Consider the following 18,144-nt stretch of genomic DNA (forward strand, 5'->3'; position numbering starts at 1 on the left):
GAAGAGCACAACTGGGCACGCTGCGCATCAGAGAAGCTTTGAAAACCAGTTTCAGGACTGGCCAGGCTACGGTGTGATAGTTGCGTTTGTTTCTCCTTGATGTTACCCGCCCCCTTTCTTGACTCTAATTGCCTGTAAGCAAACCGCCCTCCCCCCTTCCATCACAGCTTGCAGAGGAAATAAAGTCACTATTATTTCAAAACCATGCATTCTTTATTAGTTGATTAAAAACACAGGGAGATAAAACACAAGGTAGCCCGGGTGGGGTGGGACAGGGGGGAGGAGGGAAGGACAAGGCCACACTACAAATCAAAATTTAGGATATGCCAGCCTTCTGCTGCTTGGGCAATCTTCTGGGGTGGAGTGGGTGGGTCCCCGGAGCCTCCCCCCTCGTGTTCTTGGGCGTCTGGGTGAGGAGGCTATTGAACTTGGGGAAGAGGGAGGCCGGTTATACAGGGGCTGCAGCGGCTGTCTGTGCTCTTGCTGCCTTTCCCTCATAAGATCCACCAGACAGCAGAGCATGTCAGTTTGCTCCCCCATCAGCTTGAGCATGGCATCCTGCCTGTTCTCATGGCGGTCACTGAACGCTTTCCAGGACTCTGCCATTGTTTCCCTCCATGCATTCAGCTGTGCCCTATCAGTGTGGGAGGACTGCATAAGCTCTGCAAACATGTCGTCTCAAGTGCATTGTTTCCACCATCTAATCTGGGCCAGCCTCTGGGACAGAGTTGATAGGCGGCGCGTTGAAACATTTGCACCTGTGGGAGGAGAAAAAGGGAGGGTAGAAGTTTAAAAGACACATTTTAGAGAACAAAGGGGAGACTGTTTCTCAGTGAAACAAGCAATTCATAGTACCTAACACGTTATTTCTGTACAAGGTCGCATTTTGCCTTTTATACTGATTGACTGCATCACACGCGGCTGGGCAACAGCATTCAGCTTGCAGGCAGCCATGGTAAGCCCTAGGGGCACGCGGAGTTCTGCTTCTTATGCATTCATTACAATGCTTTCAAACTGTGGCGACCTCCTATCCCAAACCAAGCAATGCCTGGTGGGTTGGCCATTTAAAAGGAGGGCCTGTGGTCTCTCTGGGATGTCTCACACACACACCACCCCGCGCCCTTTAGGCCAAACGCCAACAGGCCAGTGTGGATGGGTTTCCCACCACAGGGCTCTGACCCTTTAAGCCAAACGTGAACAGATTTTTCCTGTAATTATACTGGACGCAAATGCATCCCAAGTCTTCAGGGCAAATGAATCAGTAAACACACTTTCTTTTAAACCCTGCATCATATTTACAAAAGGTACACTCACCAGAAGTGCCTTCTCCGGCGTCATGGTCTCAGAGGGTATTGGCTCCAGGGTGATGAACAGTTCCTGGCTTCCGGGGAGAACGGATTCACCGCTTGCTGCCTGTGCGCTGTCCTCCTCCTCCTCTTTCTCCTCCAAAAAATCATCCTCCCCGCTCTGCGAGAGTCCCGCCTTGCAGGTGCCACAGACAGTGGTTGGGTAGTGGTTGCGTCCCCCTCCCAGAATTGCATGCAGCTAATCGTAGAAGCGGCATGTATGGGGCTGTGACCCGGAGCACCCGTTTGCCTCTCTAGTCTTTTGGTAGGCTTACCTGAGCTCCTTGATTTTCACACGGCATTGCTGTGTGTCCCTGGAGTAGCCTCTGTCCGTCATGCCCAGGGAGATTTTCGCATATATGTTTGGGTTCCTTTTTTTGAAACGGAGTTCTGCCTGAACAGATTCTTCTCCCCAAACAGTGATGAGATCCAGTACCTCCTGCTCGGTCCATGCTGGAGCTCGTTTGGCATTTGGGACTGCATGGTCTCCTGTGCTGGTGGACTCTGCATGGTCTCCTCTGCTAATCAGGTCGCCACACTGACCAAACAGGAAATGAAATTCAAAAGTTCCCAGGACTTTTCCTGTCTACCTGGCTAGTGCATCTGAGTTGAAAGCGTTGTGCAGAGCGGTCACAGTGGAGAATTCTGGGATAGCTTCCGGAGGCCAATACCATCGAATTGCATCCACAGTACCTCAAATCCAGAACAGCGATGTCAATTTTAGCGCTACTCCCCTTGCCCAGGTGGAGTACAGAAACTGGTTTTAAGAGACCTTAAAGTCGACAAAACTGGGTTGGTTGTGTGGACGGATTTAGTTTTAATTCGATATAACGCGGCTAAATTCGATATAATCGCGTACTGTAGACCAGGCCTTTGTCTGTTTAACAACACCAGTATAAACTGGCAAAGCTTTCTAGCGCAGACCAGCCCAGAGCAACTTCCCAGTAAGATCGACAATTCTCTCCCAAGGATGCCTGGGCCTGGTCTACCTACACAGGGGTAACTGACTGGCATAGCTATTCCAGAATAACTATTCCATGACAGTTAGTCCCATATGATTTAGCTATTCCAGAATAACTCCCCTGTGTGGATGACACTTATTCCAAAATAAAGTCACTTATTTTGGAAGTGTGTCCACATTGGGGAATTATTCTGGAATTGCTATAGCGAAATAGTTATTCTGGAATAACTATGCTAGTCAATTTCCCATGTAGTCATGCCCTTGGGAAATTTAGCATTTCCACTTGAATTTGCCAAAAATAATTTGAGCTCTCCACCCACCCAAAAATATTCTACAAATGAATGCTCAAAATTGCTAAAAGCCCCAGATTCAAATAGATGGATGGAAGGAAGGTGTGTATCAGTCCCAATGAAGACATCCTAAGTCTTTATGTAATTATTTTGTTTCCTATGCATCTCAGACATGAGAAAAGTAGATCTAATCCCTCATGTGCTTATACGTTTTCACATATATAGGAAGCCACCAAATGAGAAAAAGGAGAGAACCCAAAGGAGGTTTTGGGTTTAGAGAAATTGGGTTGCTGAAGGATCAATAATGAGATTCAGAGTCTCTCACCTTTATGGCTTGAACCAAATACAGATGAGGACTGGTATTATTAATTTGTTACATGCTGAAATGGTGCTCAAGGTTGTAGAAGACACAGATAAGGATACACAATGGGAGCTCCAGGTGGGGAGACTTGGAATGGTGAGGGTTTGGCTTTTTCCTGATTATTTATTTTTACTGAAAAATAGTAGTGTTTGAGAGAATATATGAAATGAGTAGCTATATTCAGTCCAATCCCATGTCGATATCTGTACAGTCCACAAATGACACTGACACCCTTGGTGGCAGATTCAGCAGAGAGGCCAAGAACAGAGTAGGCATGGAGCCTATAGGTCAGTTGAGAAGCAAAGCATATGAACAGAGTAAGGTGGAAAACATTGCACTGTTGCTGCCTGAGTGGTAATGAGGATAAACGGAAGATTTAAAATACGTCTGTCAATCTGACACCTTTCACCCACATTAAGTTACAAAAGCGACAGATAACCTTAAGATACCTACAAACAGTAAAGATCACAATACTCAAGTTCATAGAAATGCGCATGGCTTATTACTGAAAAGGTGCAGAGGAGATAGAAAAGCTGCGTAATGGGAGCTGTAGTTTTGCCTCCCTCTGTAGATTATTTCTATAATGTTAGAGTCACCTTCTAATATTACTGATCCAATAAAGGTCAGCTGGAACCAGTGTTTGTTTAAAGTTGACTGCAAAGTTGTGCCCTTTTTTGTTTCCTTATGATGGACAAAGGAAGCTCCAAAAAGTTTCTCCCCTCTCCTTCCTCCCCCCACACTATCAAAAAAAGAAAAAAAGGTGTTTTTCCGCACTCCACCCCTACTACCACCCACCTTAGAAGTACTAGGAATGTCAAGTCTAATCTTCATTGGAGGCAGTAGATGTGGAGTGGGAACTTTCTCAACCTTAAAAGAAAAGATGTGGCAGGTCAACTGAATCTTAGGCCTTGTCTACACTGTCACTTTACAGTGCTGCAACTTTCTCGCTCAGGGGTGTGAAAAAACACCCTCGAGTGCTGCAAGTTTCAGCGCTGTAAAGTGACAGCATAGACAGGGCACCAGCGCTGGGAGCCACACTCCCAGCACTGGGAGCTACTCCCCTTGTGAGGGTGGTTTTTTTTACAGCACTGGGAGAACTCTCTCCCAGTGCTGGTGCCGTGACTACACAGCACTTTAATGTTGCTAGTGAAGACATACCCTTAAACAGATCTTTTCTTCCAACTCTTTACAAGATATTTGAGTTAAACAGCTGTTAAACCAAAGATTTTTGACAGAGCTTGAATATAAATAATTTGCTGTCAATTAACCATGCTTTACTTCCTCATACTGGCTCTCTAGTCATCCATAGAGACTTCCAGGAAAAAAAATAGAAAATACTTAAATTTCTTATGTAAAAAAAAAAAAGAGTGTATGGAATGTCTCTTCTTCCAGGGCTTTCAGACCTTTCTACATCAGAAAGAGCAACACCCAGTACACCGCCTTTGCAGGCCATCTTTAAAACAAAGCAGCAAACAGATACCCATGCTCCATCACTATCAGTCTCCTTCCCCCTTTCTGTGAATTGATCAAAAATGGCTTTGTGCAGAAAGATTTGGTGGAAGCACACCACCTTGCCCAGGAAGAGCCTGTGTGCTGCAAACAGGTGGCTTTGCCCGTCTGCTTGGCACAGTGCCGCTGAGCATACTGAAGCTCAATGAAGCACAGAAGCAGGCAACCATCGGAGCCAGGAGACACTTGCAACAGTTACTGTTTAAGTCAAGGCCCTCTTGCCCCAAGGGACCCATTTTCACGTAATCTATAATTATCTCTTCGCTTTAATCGCCTCATCACTTTGGAGGCTCTCCTGGGCACAGGAAGAGGAAAAGCTCATTAACTGAACCTTTTCTCCTCTCTCCAGCCACCCATAGCTTTTAATTGCTTGGTGTTGTTATTATCTATCAGTGCAACTGGGATCATTTTCATAAGAAAAGGTGGTGGGAGGAAGGGAGGTAGGCATGTGTCCCTGAGGTATGCACCACAGACAAACCTTTGCTTTCTCAATTATTTATGCCAGCTGAGGTTTTACAGTCTGAATAAATCCATAACTGAAGTTTATTCTGAAGAGTCAGGTTTTCTCTGGGGAGGTGTTGCCCACTTGCCCGCACACTAGTGTGCTGTCCTCAGAGAGCATTCCGGATGTAATAAGACATGTGTCATCCAATTCCCCCACCCCTCACAAAAATGCACGTGCAATTTTGTAGATTAGCAGCATTGTAGGATGAGGAGCAGCAGTTTAAAACCCAAACAGTGGCTGCCATTTAACACTATCATTTCTCTCTGTGACAGGGGACTATGGCCTAAGGATGTCCTTTGCTAGCTTAGTATTTGAAAATCAACTCAAGCCGGGGGGGGGGGGGGGAGGCCGCAAGTGGGTGCAGTAAAACCTAGAGCAAACCAACAAAAATGTCAGTTCAATAGCCTTAAAACCATAATCTCATCACAAGTAACATTTGTCATATGAAAAGGGCTGTATCTAAAACAACACTAAGTTTAAAAAAACCCCAAAGCCTGCCTAAATTTGTGGGTGTTTTGTTTCTGGCTCTTATTTGCAATAGGGCTGTGCATGCTGCAGCTTGCTTGGTTTTCTCCAATCAGAGGAGTTCTTTCAGAGGAAATTTATAGCCCAACATTTGTGTGAGTGACAGACGACTGAGCTGCATCCATTCTGCATGCACACACATCATACCAGTAAGAGCCCTTAATTCCCAGCGAACCAAGAACAGTCTAATTGTGATCCTTATTTCTACAGTTTTATGATCAGTTAAGATGAACGCATTCCCAAAGAAGAAAACACACACTCTTAAATCACTGGGATGTTTTCAAAATCCATTATTGTGAAGAAATAGCAACTTTACAAGTCTATAGTGGAAGCAACTCTTTAAAATTCTGCAGGCCTTTGTGTCTGACCACATGCAGTGACCTCTGGTATTTTCTGCCAAAACAGTTCATTTGTCTCTCAGAACAACTAATCAATTCCAGAGCCCATCAATCATTCCAGTTTTGCCCTAGTGTGGTCTAGCTCTGTGGGGGCCAGATGGCTGCCTCTCTTTGGGGGATTAATAAAATTTTGATGGTTTATGTGGCATCAGATGGACTACGAAGCATGATGGGGACTATCAAATCTTTGCACAGGAGAAGGCGGGGATAAGAAAGTGTAGCCCATCATTTGCTGACATCTTAGTTTTTGCTCTATGTCCAGTTCCTAACCTTATACCTTACACCATTAAATCAGGGCCTCCTAGGAAGTACATAGAGCTCAGAAGTCCCCTCTTTCCCTCAGAACATGCCAGGTGGGGATTTTTGTTAGAAAAGGGCGTCCTTCTTAAATATCCCTCGCTATAATCCAAATTTTACTTGGTTCACAAATTATTTAGTGTTATCCAACTTGTATTTCTAATTTAATTTATTCAGAAATGATTAATCAGGAAACTGAAATCTGAGAAAACCAATGCTCAAGAAACACATCTGAGACAAAGTTAAGTTGCCTGCCTGCACAACTATGAGGAACTATTTATTTTAAATGAAAAAAAGTAGCCACACAGCAGCATTAAATTATTTTCAGATTCCTGGCCAGTCTCTGCAATGAAAACGCTTCCACTTACCTGTTGCTGGGAATATAAGATGTAAATTTTTTTTTGATGATATAGAATAATATCAAACACAGCAAAAAATTTATAGTGATTATTTGCAGTTCTACAGTATTTTTGATGTGGTCCCTTATTTTGTATCTTACATAAAAGATTTTTTTGCTGGTGACATAGCAGGTAAACTTACTTCAGTGTTTATTAACCAAGCTTCTGAAGCTTCAATTGCAACTGTTTGTGGACAAATGAGTTCAATTTTGTACTAGTAATGAGAGTTTAGAAAACAGAAGATGGAAATAATGCTTGTGTTATATGAAAACAGAAAACATCACAATCACGATATTATTTCACAGGATTTGGAATCTCAGAAAATTTAAAATCCCTCATTCAAGAGGAAACTTCAAGTTCTACCACGATTCAACAATGGATGTTATTTTTCTATAATGCCCAAAGTGTGCTGGGCAATTTACAAACAAAGAAAAGGAGACACAGTTCCTACCCCGGGGGTTTGTGATCTCAACAATGTAGTGTGCCAGCAACTGTTCTACACCAGGGGAGGAGGGGGCACTCCTGCTCATTATTGACGTGATTATTAATGCCCCCTCCAGGAGGACAATATCACCCCCAAAAAGATAAAAGCTAAGCCTTAGTGCAAGAAACCTACTTTTGTTATTAAGGGCTGATTCACATACATATAAATACATTATTTAATTGAATCAGTTTCTAAACTGATCTAAATAAACAAATGCAATTTCCTTGTGTGGACATTCTTAAATCGGTTTAGAAACTGGATGAGTTAAATCAGTTGATATTTGTATATGTAGGCTTGGCCTAATATTTTTCTGTTTTTCCATTCTGCCTCAAATCCTCCCGTTGAGGAAAATCACTGAGAAAGCTGTAAGAAACCAACACCAGCAACACCTCATCTCTTCTAGCTTCCTACATCCCTGTCTGACTTTAGTCCTGGACAGGACAAGGCAATTGCATATTGGCCAACATTTTCAAACTTGAGTGCCTAAAACTAGACACCTGATTCCACACTAGGCACTTAAATGTGGATTTAGATGCACTCCTTTAAATACTCAATTTTGAAAACACTGGCTTTATTTCTTTTGCTGATGACCTTCTGTTGATGTACAATAGTCCATGATGATTCTGTTAGATCTTTCAACAGCTTCTGACACAGCTGATCACAAAGTGCTGTTGATTTGTCTTCAACTCCTTTTAGCAGCAGATGGGTGTGACAGGTTCGGTCACAGAGACCTCCTTGGGACTGTCACCTGATGTGTTGAGACTACCTCCGAGCCCATGTTCTCTGCCAGTTTGGGCCTCCAGAACCCTGCCTTGTTGAGCCAGACATGCCAGTTTGCTCCAACACAGACCCAGGGTCTGAACCACGCGCCCCAGAGCTGCAGACTTAACTGAAAACAACTTAAGAAGTGCTCCTGTCTCCAGCACCAGACACTCAGCTCTCAATGGGATCCAAACCTCAAATTAATCCATTTTACTCTGTATAAAGGTTATACAGGGTAAACTCAAATTGTCCACCCTCTATAACACTGACAGAGAGATATGCACAGCTGTTTGCTCCCCCAAGTATTAATTACTTACTCTGGGTTAATTAATAAGCAAAAGTGATTTTATTAAGTATAAAAAGTAGGATTTAAGTGGTTCCAAGTAATAACAGACAGAACAAAGTAAATTACCAAGCAAAATAAAACAAAACACACAAGTCTAAGCCTAATACATTAAGAAACTGATTACAGATAGGTTTCAGAGTAACAGCCGTGTTAGTCTGTATTCACAAAAAGAAAAGGAGTACTTGTGGCACCTTAGAGACTAACCAATTTATTTGAGCATAAGCTTTCGTGAGCTACAGATCACTTCGTTTGATGCATACTGTGGAAAGATAAAATCTCACCCTGAGAGATGTTCCAATAAGCTTATTTCACAGACTGGACTCCTTCCTAGTCTGGGCCCTATCCTTTTCCCCGGTACATTTCTTGTTAGCTCCAGCTCAGATGGTAACTAGGGGATTTCTCATGACTGGAACCTCCTTTGTTCTGTTCCACCCCCTTATATAGCTTTGGCACAAGGCAGGAATCTTTTGTCTCTCTGGATCCACATCCCTCCTTCTAAATGGAAAAGCACCAGGTTTATGATGGATTCCAGTACCAGATGACATGGTCACATGTCCTGTGAGACCCCGCCAAGCCTTCATTCTTCCGGGCCTGACTCACAAGAAGGCTTGCAAGTAAGCAGAGCCATTTACAACCAGTTGTCGTAGTTGATGGGAGCCATCAAGATTCCAAACCACCATTAATGGCCCACACCTTGCATAATTACAGTAGGACCTTAGAGTTATATTTTATATTTCTAGTTTCAGATACAAGAATGATACATTTATACAAATAGGATGACCACACTCAGTAGTTTATAAGTTTTGTAATGATACCTTACAAGACATCTTTTTCATAAAGCATATTCCAGTTACATTATATTCACACTCATTAGCATATTTTCATAAAATCACATGGAGTGCAATGTCACAATGGGATTGATTTATTGTTGCTCTATTCATTTCTTCATGAGAAGACCCAAATGGTTGTGACGGGCAACTGTTCGTTTTCCCGTATGGCTATCGCATGCAGGCGTCTATAGGTTTCAGGGGTACTGGCTTGAAGCAGTAATAACAATCCAATATATGGTTTCCGCTTTCAGTGCTGCAACTATAAAAACTGTTCCAGCACTCCTGAAAGGTTCCATTTATTACTCAGTTTCTGGTCAATGAGTATATGGATGCTGCTTGGCGAGATGGTGAGGTTTGGGGCTTCAGAGCCATTTGCTTATTATATTCAGCTCCACGTCTGTCTTCTCATTAAATCTGGATTCCTTTCTTTTCCAAGCATGCTAGTGAAGTTAGGGTCCTGGATGAAGGCTAGATGGCTTGTCTGGATAGATCTGAAGATAGAGGGGATACTGGTGGCAGAGTAGGTTGATTTAAATCACTTTAAATCCCAAGTTTTAATCATGATTTAAATCAGCAAGCAGGATACCTTGATTTAAAATAACCAATTAAAATCTTGTTTTGCATTTATACTTTTTAGCTATTTTCCTAAAGAAAGGTTGATTCTCATTACCTTTGGTAACCATTAAAACATGTTTTTGATAGCCTGAACCAGTCTTGTACCATCTGCATTTGACCCTGGAGACTGCAACTTTTCATCTCTATTCTGGTTTCCTGGCACCATTCAAAAGCTTCTCAAAGGGCAGAATGCAGTACCTGCCTCTTAAGTAAACAACTGCATTCTCCACTGGTACCCAGTCTGTTTCCAGGTACAAGTCTAGATACTGGTTATGTAAGAAGCACTGACTTTGGTATTTGGCTAGCTCAGAGCTTGCCTTTCCCCTATATCTTTTGCAGCAGTTGAATTCTAGGGAGCAAATGGTAGGACATTCTGAAATTTTTTGCTTTTTGTGGCTAGCCAGAAACTAAGTTTGGTGAGAGTTATATTGTGGTGATGATGATGGATTCAATAAAAAGCATATTCTACATGAGGTGATTTTTTTCATATGTTAGGACTCTGCAAATACTTACATATGTGCTTATCTTTGAGCATCTGACTAGCCCTACCAAAGTTAATGGGACTAATTTATGTGCTTAAATTAAATTTGTGCTTAAGTATTTGCTAGATCAGGGCATTAAATTGTTCTTTTCCCCCATACAACTCCACAACCAGTTACAGCTCTTCCACAATAGGTTTGTGTGTCTTGCACTGAGAACCACCACATTATCTGCACATAGTTGCCTATGAAACTGAACACTGCAAAGAAATTACTGTCTTTGGTGTTCAATAGGAAAATACAAGTTTCACCATACTGTATAATGGCATTCACATTTTAAAAACAGGGCCTGAACATTTGACTCTATGGCAAGACATCAGAATCTATATCTAGGAGCATTCATGGAACAGAATCTAGAAAATTAACAGAATGTATTTTGATTCTTCCCCTTCCCATACAAGGTGTCCTAGAAAAAAAAACAAACCCCAAAACCCCCAACCACTCAACTTCTCGGGCAAGGTAATTCTACCCAGTATCCAGCATCAACCCCACTTTACTGTGTCACCTTGATACAAATCAGTGGTCAAGCTTCCATGTCTTCACTTGCCTAGTATGCCACTGCCATCTTTCTTAGGCCTGGTCTATGCACAGTTTTTGTATCAGTATAACTATGTCACTTAGGAGAACGCAATATAATTGCATTATAATTGCAATAGAATTGCATTATTGCAATCCTATAATTGCACTAGGTACAATCCCTAGTGTGATGTTGCTAAACTGGTATGCATGTGGTTGTACCAAGATAATTTATGCCCATATGCAAAGGGAAATAAGATGCATAGGTAGGAGCACACATGTACCAGTATAACTATGTCCACACTTGGAGCTGTACCACTTTATACCAGTATAATTAAAATGGTACAACTTGTGTGTGCAAGAAATAAAAATATTCTGTAGAAGGTCAGCAAGAACACTCAGAAAGCACAATCATTAGCACACTGCTTAGTATTATTAGATGTACTTCAGAAAATGTTCCTCAGGGTAAATTTTATATTTGAAAAATATTTATTGTTGCATTTATTTGTAAATTCTATGTGAATGATGTACTCTCGGGGAGGGGGGACAAAAAACCCACTGCTCCATGTGTACCAAAAAGAGACTTAGACTACAGTAACTCCTCACTTAAAGTCATCCTGGGAAACGTTTCGTTGCTGATCAATTAGGGAACATGCTCATTTATAGTTGCGCAATGCTCCCTTATAACGTCGTCATTTGGCAGCCGCTTGCTTTGTCCACTGATTGCAGGAAGAGCAGCCCGTTGGAGCTAGCTGGTGGGGGCTTGGAACCAGGGTGGACCCGCAGCCCCCCTGTCAGCTCTCCGCTGCCCTAAGTTCCCTGTGTGGCAGCCGCCCAGTAGACTATCAATTGCCAGGCAGTTCAGCTGTCCCTCCCCCCACTGCCATGTGCTGCTCCTGCCCTCTGCCTTAGAGCCGCTCCCGGGAGCCTGCTGCTTGCTGTGCAGGGGCGGGGAAGAGGGGGATTAATGTCAGGGTGTCCCCCCCCCCGCTCAGGGCATCCCCCTTACCCCATCTCCATAGAGTGTGTGTTGGGGGGGAAGACAACAGGACTCAGGACGGAGGGAGCTTGCTGGCAACAGCTGCTCTCTCAACTTTCTGATCTACTTAAAAAGGCAATGTACATAGAGTGGGGTCAGGATACTTAAAGGGGCAATGCACATCTCTCTCTCTCACACAGGGTGTGTCTCTCTGTCTGCCATGCTGTCTCCCCTCCCTCCATTCATGTTGCCTTGTAGAGTGTGAGGCTACATGAACAACGTATTAACCCCTGAGGGCTCAGCTAAGTGCTAGTTCATCATTTAGCAGTAAGGCATTCCCTGTGAAATACCCCACCATCTTCCACCCTCTGATTTCACCACCTCAACCAAGCTTCACAATCATCATCGCTGTGTACAGTATTAAACTGTTTATTTAAAACTTATACTCTGTGTGTGTGTGTAATACAGTATTTTGTCTGGTGAAAAAAATTTCCCTGGAACCTAACTCTTCCCCCCCCGTTACATTAATTCTTATGGGGAAATTGGATTCACTTAACATCGTTTCACGTACAGTTGCATTTTTCAGGAACATAACTACAATGTTAAGCGAGGAGTTACTGTACTTAAACCAACTAGAATTATACTATACTTGGTGAACTATACTTGTTCACTATACTACTATACTTGGTGAACAACAAGAATAAGAGGGGAGAATAAGAAAAGCACTAATCCATGCAGCCTACTATGCTGACAGGATTATGGAGTTAAACCTACTTGAAGCTCAACACCCAGCACTGACTAGGTGGTTTCAGATTCTAATGTGCCACTGTGGCTCAATGAGTAGCATTTTTATCTCTAGGTCAGGTGGTCATGAGTTCAAGGACCTGGGTTCAGACCTAATGTTGCCAGAACAAGACAGTTTGCTGGCATCTAGAAGTGCTATTCTTCAGATGATATGCAAACCAAGGTCACATCTGTCCATCTTTGGTGAATGTCCAAATGGAAGTTAAAGATCTGTTGGCCCTTTCTGAAAAGAATACAGAGATAACCCTGAAGTCCAGCTTTTCCATTTCTCAGTAAAATAGGATGCAATGCCCAAGGAAGTGTTTGAACTACTGCCGGTGTTTGCTTGTTCAGACACAGTACTATCAATATCCAGCTCAGTGTCTTGTACAGCACTTTGGAATCATCCATTTATGATTTATTTTCCATTGCAAGTCACACAAATGCCATGTTACGTTAAACACTTTAGGATACTTCCCACTGAGTCTGGGATATTTTAGAAAGTCAAAGTTCACTTATATTTTGATTTCCTGAGATCAAAATGATGGAATATGCACAACAAAACAGAAAGAGAAAACACATATAACCACATGCTTGCAATATGAGAGAGCAAACACCACTGTAGGAACATTTAATTTTGCATTTGCTGACTTTTTTCTGGTTTACCCTGAATTTTAATGTTTCAGTCTCATCTATTTTGCATTTAATTTTCTTTTATATTTTAGTTCAGAAGTATCTTAGTTGTCAAACAACAACCGATCTTGCTTAACTGCATTTTTGCTATGCAAGCTGGAGAGGGAAAAAATTAAATTTAATACAAGACAGGGCTTCCCAATGAAGCTGTATAGTGTCTGCTTATAGAACCTTAATTGCTATACACAAATTCAGTATTATTCAAAGAAATAATTGTATTTTAAAAAACACTTTTTTGGATAACTACTGATACACAATTCAAGAGGGCAATTGGTGTTTAACAGCAAGAAAGAAGACATTGTCCCCTTCCTATATCTCCCTGAGAGTACCTGGGAGCAATACAGACAGTTATTAACGACTATGGACCTGAAAAGTTCTTTTCTGTTTTTTATTATCCTGCTGGAGTTGCCACCACACTTGTTTGATGTTAAAGAAAAATTCTTAGAAAAATTAAAGTAAGTTAAACTGAAAACATATCAGTGCTAAAAGACCAGACGAGATAGTCACCTGATGGTTTCTTCCTGATACAGCGAGCTGACAACTGGGCCTCCAAACCCAGTTTTTCCTTCCTTTCCTCTCTTCTCTGGTGTCTGAAAGAAAAAATTGGTAGAGTGACATGGCTTTCAGACTCAGTCTGCTTCATGCTGTCACTTTGTTTTTTAAGGGCATGGAGGGGAATGATTCTTTAGGATCCTTCCTCTCACTTCCCTACAATCATGCTCAAATGCTTCACATATCTGTTACATCTCAGGGCTCCAAAAATCAATCAATGCTATTCTGAGCACAGTCCAGAGGGAGTCTCCAGAGAGGCACAACAAGGCACCTTCTCTCTCCCTCCCTCCTCACAAGAACGAGTCCACTGCCTGCACAGCGCGCTCAGTCTCGGCCACTTAGGACCAAAGTGCTAATCCTTTGGGAGGCAGCATAATGTCATGTTACTAGACTGAAAAGCTCACCTTTATTAATCTATTTAATATAGATTTAAATTAAATTTTATAATGGGTTGCATTTCCAAGTGATTTACTCCAAAGAACTCTAGGATTCTCAATGATTTCTACCATGACAGAAAAGAACAATTAGAATACTGAGGAGTCCGGAGGGGAAGTGAGGAAACAGACTGACAGAGCGAGATGGGTACCCAGAAGTCACTTACTACAGGAGAGGCCCAACAAGGAAAATAACAGCACACCACTGGCCAGCACGTATAACCTCCAGCTTTAACATTTCCAGCACATCATTAATGATCTAAAACCTATCCTGGAAAATGATCCCTCACTCTCAGAGACCTTGGGAGGCACGCCAGTCCTCGCTTACAGACAGCCCCCCAAGCTGAAGCAAATACTCGCCAGCAAATACTCACTACACATCACACCACAGAAACACTAACCCAGGAACCAATCCCTGTAACAAACCCCGTTGCCTACTCTGTCCCCAGATCTACTCTAGCAACACCATCAGAGGACCCAACCACAACAGCCACACCATCAGGAGCTCATTCACCTGCACATCTATCAATATGCCATCATGTGCCAGCAATGCCCCTCTGCCATGCACATTGGCTAAACCGGACAGTCTCTACATAAAAAAATAAATGGACACAAATCAGACATCAGGAATGGTAACATACAAAAGCCAGTAGGAGAACACTTCAATCACTCTGGACATTCAACAACAGATTTAAAAGTAGCCATCCTTCAACAACAAAACTTCAAAAACAGACTTCAAAAAGAAACTGCAGAGCTACATTCATTTGCAAACTTAACACCATTAATTTGGGCTTGAATAGGGACTGGGAGTGGCTGGCTCACAACAAAAGCAGTTTTCCCTCTCTTGGTATTGACACCTCCTCATTAATTATTGGGAGTGGACCACATCCACCCTGACTGAATTGGCCTTGTCAACACTAGTTTTCCACTTGTAAGGTAACTCCCTTCTCTTCATGTGCCAGTATATTTATGCCTGCATCTGTAATTTTCACTCCATGCATCTGAAGAAGTGGTTTTTTTACCCACTGAAAGCTTATGCCCAAATAAATCTGTTAGTCTTTAAGTCTCTAAATCTGTTAGTGCCACCGGACTCCTTGTTGTTTTTGTGGATACAGACTAACACAGCTCCCCTTTGATAATTAGAATACTGATAGCTCAATATATAGTCTATGGCCTACACTTCAAAAATGACTAGTGATTTTGGGTACCCAATTTTAGATACTTTGAAGTAGCCTGATTTTCAAAAGGTTCTCTGAAAATCAGGTCCTTTTAGAGGCCATAGAACCGCATCCACCCACTCCTGTAATGGACCCTTAACCTCTGGCTGAGTTACTGTAGTCCTCAAATCATTAAAGATTTCAAGTTACAGAGAATCTACCATTTACACTAGTTTAAACCTGCAATTGACCTGTACTCCATGCTGCAGAAGGCGGTGAAAACCCCCCATGGTCTCTGGCAATCTGACCCATGGGAAAATTCCTTCTGACCCCAAATATGGCGATCGGTTAGACCCCGAGTACGTGGGCAAGACCCACCAGGAAAATACTTGGGAAAGAATTCTCTGTAGTAACTCAAAGCCCTCCCCAGCTAGTGTCCCATCACTGGCCATTGGATATATTTGCTGTTAGTAGTCAATCGGCTACATGCCACTGTAGGAGTCTCATCATACCATCCCCTCCATAAACTTATCAAGCTCAGTCTTGAAGCCAGTTAGGTTTTTTTGCCCCCACTGAAGTTCCAGAACTTCACTCCTCTGATGGTTAGAAACCTTCACCTACTTTCGAGCCTAAACTTGTTGATGGCCAGTTTATAACCATTTGTTTTTGTGTCCTCATTGGCACTTAATTTAATAACTCTGCTTTCTCTCTGGTATTTATCCCTCTGATGTATTTATAAAGAGCAATCATATCTCCCCTCAGCCTTCTTTTTGTTAGGCTAACCAAGCCACACTCTTTGAGCCTCCTCTCCTAAGGTAGGTTTTCCATTCCTCAGATCATCCTAGTAGTCCTCCTCTGTACCTGTTCCAAATTCAATTCATCTTTCTGAAACACGAGAGACCAGGACTGCACACAGTATTCCAGATGGGTTCTCACCACTGCCCTGTGTAATGCTATTAATACTTCCCTGTCTCTACTGGAAATACCTTGCCTGATGCATCCTAGAACTTCATTAGCCTTTTTCATGGCTGCATCATATTGGCAGGTCACAGTCATCATGTGATCAACAAATACACTTAAGTCTTTCTCTTCCTCTGTCATTTCCAATTGATACATCCCGAGCTTACAGCAAAAATTCTTGTTGTTAGTCCCTAAATGCATGACCTTTCACTTTGTACTATTAAATTTTATCCCGTTTACAAGGTCATCCAGATCTTCTTGTATGATATTTTGGTCTTCCTCTGTATTGGCAAAACCACCTAACTTTGTGTCATCCGCAAATTTTATTAGCGCACATTCACTTTTTGTGCCACGGTCAGTAATAAAAATGTTAAATAAGATTGGTCCCAAGACCGGTCCCTGAGGAACTCCACTAATAACCTGCCTCCAGCCTGACAGTTCATCTTTCAGTATGACCTCTTGTAGTCTCCCCTTTAAGCAGTTCCTTATACACCTTTCAATTTTCATATTAATCCCCATTTTCTCCAATTTAACTAATAATTTCCCATGTGGAACTGTATCAAATGTCTTACTGAGATCCGGGTAGATTAGATCTACTGCATTTCCTTTGTCTAAAAAATCAGTTATCTTCTCAAAGAAGGAGATCAAGTTGGTCTGGCACAATCTACCTTTTGCAAAACCATGTTGTATTTTACCCCAATTACCATTAAGCTCTATGTCCTTAACTACTTCCTCTTTCAAAATTTGTTCCAAGACCTTGCATACAATTGAGGTCAAACTAACAGGCCTGTAGTTTCTCAGATCATGTTTTTTCCATTTCTTAAAAAACAGGAACTATATTAGCAATTCTCCAGTCATTGGGTGCAACGCCCGAGTTTACAGATTCATTTACAGACACAGGCCTAGAACCCTGACCAGGGGTATTCTATTTGCTACCCAAGATCCATAAACCTGGAAATTCTGGACGCCCCACCATCTCAGGCTTTGGCACCCTGACAGCAGGATTATCTGGCTATGTGGACTCTCTCCTCAGGCCCTACGCTACCAGCACTCCCAGCTACACCACTGACTTCCTGAGGAAACTACAATCCATCGGTGATCTTCCAGAAAACACCATCCTGGCCACTATGGATGTAGAAGCCCTCTACACCAACATTCCACACAAAGATGGACTACAGGCTATCAGGAACAGTATCCCCAATAATGTCATGGCAAACCTGGTGGCTGACCTTTGTGACTTTGTCCTCAACCACAACTATTTCATATTTGGGGACAATATATACCTTCAAGTCAGCGGCGCTGCTATGGGTACCCGCATGGCCTCACAGTATGCCAACATTTTTATGGCTGACTTAGAACAACGCTTCCTTAGCTCTCGTCCCCTAACGCCCCTACTCTACTTGCACTACATTGATGACATCTTCATCGTCTGGACCCATGGAAAAGAAGCCCTTGAGGAATTCCACCATGATTTCAACAATTTCCATCCCAACATCAACCTCAGCCTAGACCAATCCACACAAGCGGTCCATTTCCTGGACACTACTGTGCTAATAAGCGATGGTCACATAACCACCACCCTATACCGAAAACCTACTGACTGCTATACTTACCTACATGCCTCCAGCTTCCATCCAGGACACACCACAGGACCCATTGTCTATAGCCAAGCTCTAAGATACAACCGCATTTGCTCTAATCCTTCAGACAGAGACAAACACCTACAAAATCTCTATCAAGCATTCTTAAAACTACAATACCCACCTGCTGAAGTGAAAAAACTGACGGACAGAGCCAGAAGCATACCCAGAAGTCACCTACTACAGGACAGGCCCAACAAAGAAAATAACAGAATGCCACTAGCTGTCACCTTCAGCCCACAACTAAAACTTCCCCAGCACATC

General features: G+C 42.5%; 1 protein-coding gene across 1 annotated transcript in view; it reads right to left on the reverse strand.

The window, feature by feature from the left end:
* The window catches only part of ACBD6 (acyl-CoA binding domain containing 6), a 142,491-nt gene that overhangs the window by 77,043 nt on the left and 47,304 nt on the right, over positions 1 to 18,144 (reverse strand). The window contains exon 4 of the mRNA XM_077824016.1: positions 13,645 to 13,727. Within this exon, the coding sequence (XP_077680142.1) occupies positions 13,645 to 13,727 (83 nt within the window). The remainder of the gene's footprint in view (positions 1 to 13,644; positions 13,728 to 18,144) is intronic.

This window comes from Eretmochelys imbricata, chromosome 8 (genome assembly GCF_965152235.1).
Source record: "Eretmochelys imbricata isolate rEreImb1 chromosome 8, rEreImb1.hap1, whole genome shotgun sequence".
Taxonomy (NCBI): domain Eukaryota; kingdom Metazoa; phylum Chordata; order Testudines; family Cheloniidae; genus Eretmochelys; species Eretmochelys imbricata.